At 40.2% G+C, this 2,765-nt stretch overlaps 1 protein-coding gene across 5 annotated transcripts in view; it reads right to left on the bottom strand.

Annotated features, from left to right (window-relative positions):
• The window catches only part of LOC104752567 (WD repeat-containing protein 11-like), an 8,174-nt gene that overhangs the window by 1,709 nt on the left and 3,700 nt on the right, over positions 1 to 2,765 (bottom strand). For 2 of the 5 annotated variants that reach the window (XM_019238224.1, XM_019238225.1), the window contains exons 8-20: positions 2,642 to 2,742; positions 2,473 to 2,587; positions 2,319 to 2,394; positions 2,063 to 2,245; positions 1,753 to 1,913; positions 1,552 to 1,657; positions 1,275 to 1,479; positions 894 to 1,156; positions 698 to 819; positions 471 to 615; positions 297 to 389; positions 148 to 221; positions 14 to 67 (exon numbers count right to left, since the gene is read on the bottom strand). In XM_019238224.1, the coding sequence (XP_019093769.1) occupies positions 14 to 67; positions 148 to 221; positions 297 to 389; positions 471 to 615; positions 698 to 819; positions 894 to 1,156; positions 1,275 to 1,479; positions 1,552 to 1,657; positions 1,753 to 1,913; positions 2,063 to 2,245; positions 2,319 to 2,394; positions 2,473 to 2,587; positions 2,642 to 2,742 (1,698 nt within the window). Of the gene's footprint in view, positions 1 to 13; positions 68 to 106; positions 222 to 296; positions 390 to 470; positions 616 to 697; positions 820 to 893; positions 1,157 to 1,274; positions 1,480 to 1,551; positions 1,658 to 1,752; positions 1,914 to 2,062; positions 2,246 to 2,318; positions 2,395 to 2,472; positions 2,588 to 2,641; positions 2,743 to 2,765 lie in introns of all 5 variants that reach the window. The other 3 variants (XM_019238226.1, XM_019238227.1, XR_002035958.1) reach the window with 3 other exon arrangements.

The raw sequence follows: 2,765 nt of genomic DNA, 5'->3' as shown, positions 1-2,765 counted from the left end.
ATTATATATTTACCTCCAGAGGTTGTGTTCAATGTTCACGACGTGACCTGCCCACCTTTGCAACACCCTGAGTTTCAATTACCAAGAGTTATTTTGATTTGATTACCTGTTACGACCATGGATATAGATAAAGATTAGCCGACACACCTGGCATAGTCAGATCCATTTAAATGCGTCGCTGCCAATGTTGCAGAATCCGTCCAACAACCAGCATCTTGTAACTGCAATGACCACACGCATTAAGCTAATCTTGGATCTGAACTCCGCTAAGATTTTCTCCACAAAAGAAACATAACCTGCGAGCATGCTTCTTGGTATCTTCCTACTGAACAAAGAAGATGAGTTCCAGAAAGTGACCTGTCTGACCTTACCATGTTGGCTGCAACTACCTTCATACGAAAATAATGTCAAGGAAAAGCTTCCGGCTCTGTGATATTCACAACTAGAGATTAAATTTGGCATCTTACTACCTTCACCGCTAGCTCAACGAGGGATTTTGACACGGTAGAAGATAAAGCAACAGCACGCAGGGCATTTGGATAGAAATAAGAGCTATCTGGAGAAGTGGAGAGTAAGAGACTCACCGCACCTTCCAAGTTCCCAACTGAAACAAGTCTGCTCATCAAAATCACAAGTATGTTAACCTCAAATCTTTAATTCAAGTATACTCATTGTCTGAAATGGGATGAGGACTAACTCGTGTACTCGTTTCTGAATGGCCTCTTCCCCTTCTAGTTTCTCATGCCACGGGATTCTCTCATTAGCGCATAACCATAACTCTTTTTGTTCAAACGCCATTAGTCTGAGCTGACTTTCACTCTGTTCACCAACCAAAAATTCACAAGGGTAGAGCACAAGGTAATCATTTCTAGTTATTCCACAGTATGACTAACCAAGGAACAGTTCTTCTCAAATCCTGAAGCTGATGGTCCCTTTGATGTAGTTTTGCTCAGCATAGATGTCTCATCAGAATGCTTCTCCGGAGACTTGCTTGCTGTTTTGTTGACTACGTGGTTCATGGCAGAAGGCAGTTGCAGCCAAAAAAGTGCCTCAGAAGTTTCTCCAAAAATTGCAGCAGCGAAAGCAAATCTTGCAGCACAACCCTTATTAACTAGACAAGAATATAATTTTGCGTTCTCATCGTCGAGTAGGCAGCCTTTAAGCCCATCAGCATTTTGAATATTTGTACCAAAGAAAAAGAAGAGAAAACATCATTAATCATGAAAGGACATACAAAAATGTTTTATGCAGAAGAAATAACGATGAAACGCTACCTTCTGAACGATATGGTTCTAATACTTTAAGAAACATTTCCAGCACCGCAGGGTCACCGATTGGTGGGAAATCAATCATGAAAGTGCGAAGATCTTTAGAAGATGTAGTTCTTCCGGGAATAGAATGTGGTCGCTTGTTGATACATGTACTAGAAGTGTTGAACCAAGATGGCTTTACGCCCAACTGCAAGATCATCCGCAGTGCCTACAAATAGACTGTAAGCTATAGTACTTGTGAGATCTGATCAGCGCAAAACCAAACATAAATTAACCTTACCAGGGCATGTGGTGTGGGGAGTAACATAGGAGTGCATAAAGGCACAGGACGAAATCTGACATTAGAAGGTTTTATATGGGATATTTGTGTCGTCATTTTTTCATCTCTGTAAGCATTCAATTAAGGACATCAAGAACATTCTTCTCTGACTTCACAGGCTATTGTAAAGGTTACACTCTAAGAAGCATATACATCACTTACACATGAACCTCAACCAAGCGGAAGCTACCATCAGTTCCAGCAACGCACAACACAAGGGAGTCAAATTTGCTAGTTCGCAGGGGCAGCCAATCAAGTTCAAGTATAAGGGTGCCAGGAATTTGAGGCCGCATAAGAGAAATAGACAAAGGATCTGGCGAATCCTACAATGAAAATACAAAGGCCATGGCTTAATTTGGATATGACAAATTTACAAATACAGCTATGAGAAAAAGTGTTAACTAGACCACTATTATGACATATGAATATAAGACCTCTTATAACAACGTCTAGAAGTTACAAGAGACCTTACGAGGTCGTAGATGGAGAATGTGTTGTCATAGAATAGCACTGTAATTCGTCCTCTGCTAATATCGCCAGCAAAGACAGGTGAAAATCTGATCTTCTTTATTCCTTCTCTGCATGTGTTAAATGAAGAGGAGTTACCGGATACTACATCCCACCACCGTATGTTCCCTAACTTGTCACCTGTGACCTGTTAAGTGAATTTTTTTTAAGATATTGCTTAAAAACAGCGAGAGATAAAATCAGAATGGCAGAATACATACAACATGAGGTATGCGATATGCCATAGCAGTTATTAACCCATCAGAAGAAACGAAAGAAGATGCCGGCCATTTTGGTCTTACAAAAGAAACGAAATCAACAAGTTAGAGAGAGTATGAAAGAAAAATCTGTTAAGTTGTTTTCCTGAAAAGGAACCTGAAATCTCGAATTCTGCGCCCGTAAACTTCAAATACGCCAAGTGCACCATTTACTAGTGCAAATGCAAAACTTTCAGAAGCATCATCTTGAAGTCCATCAGCACCTACAGATTCTGTAAGAATTCAAGTCAAGGGAAATGACCAAGTTGTTATAGAAAGTCGCTTACTAGTTTCTGATGCTTTTGGAGTTCCAGTGTCATCTGGTGTGGCATTTGTTTCCTGGTTATAAGAAATCGAAGGCTTCTTTGAAAGACTCTTTTGATCTAATCTTGCAATAGTTGGGAGAGTCCA

This window comes from Camelina sativa, chromosome 16 (genome assembly GCF_000633955.1).
Source record: "Camelina sativa cultivar DH55 chromosome 16, Cs, whole genome shotgun sequence".
Taxonomy (NCBI): domain Eukaryota; kingdom Viridiplantae; phylum Streptophyta; class Magnoliopsida; order Brassicales; family Brassicaceae; genus Camelina; species Camelina sativa.
The sequence above is the reverse complement of the archived record's forward strand: the minus strand, read 5'-3'. Positions and strand labels throughout refer to the sequence as shown.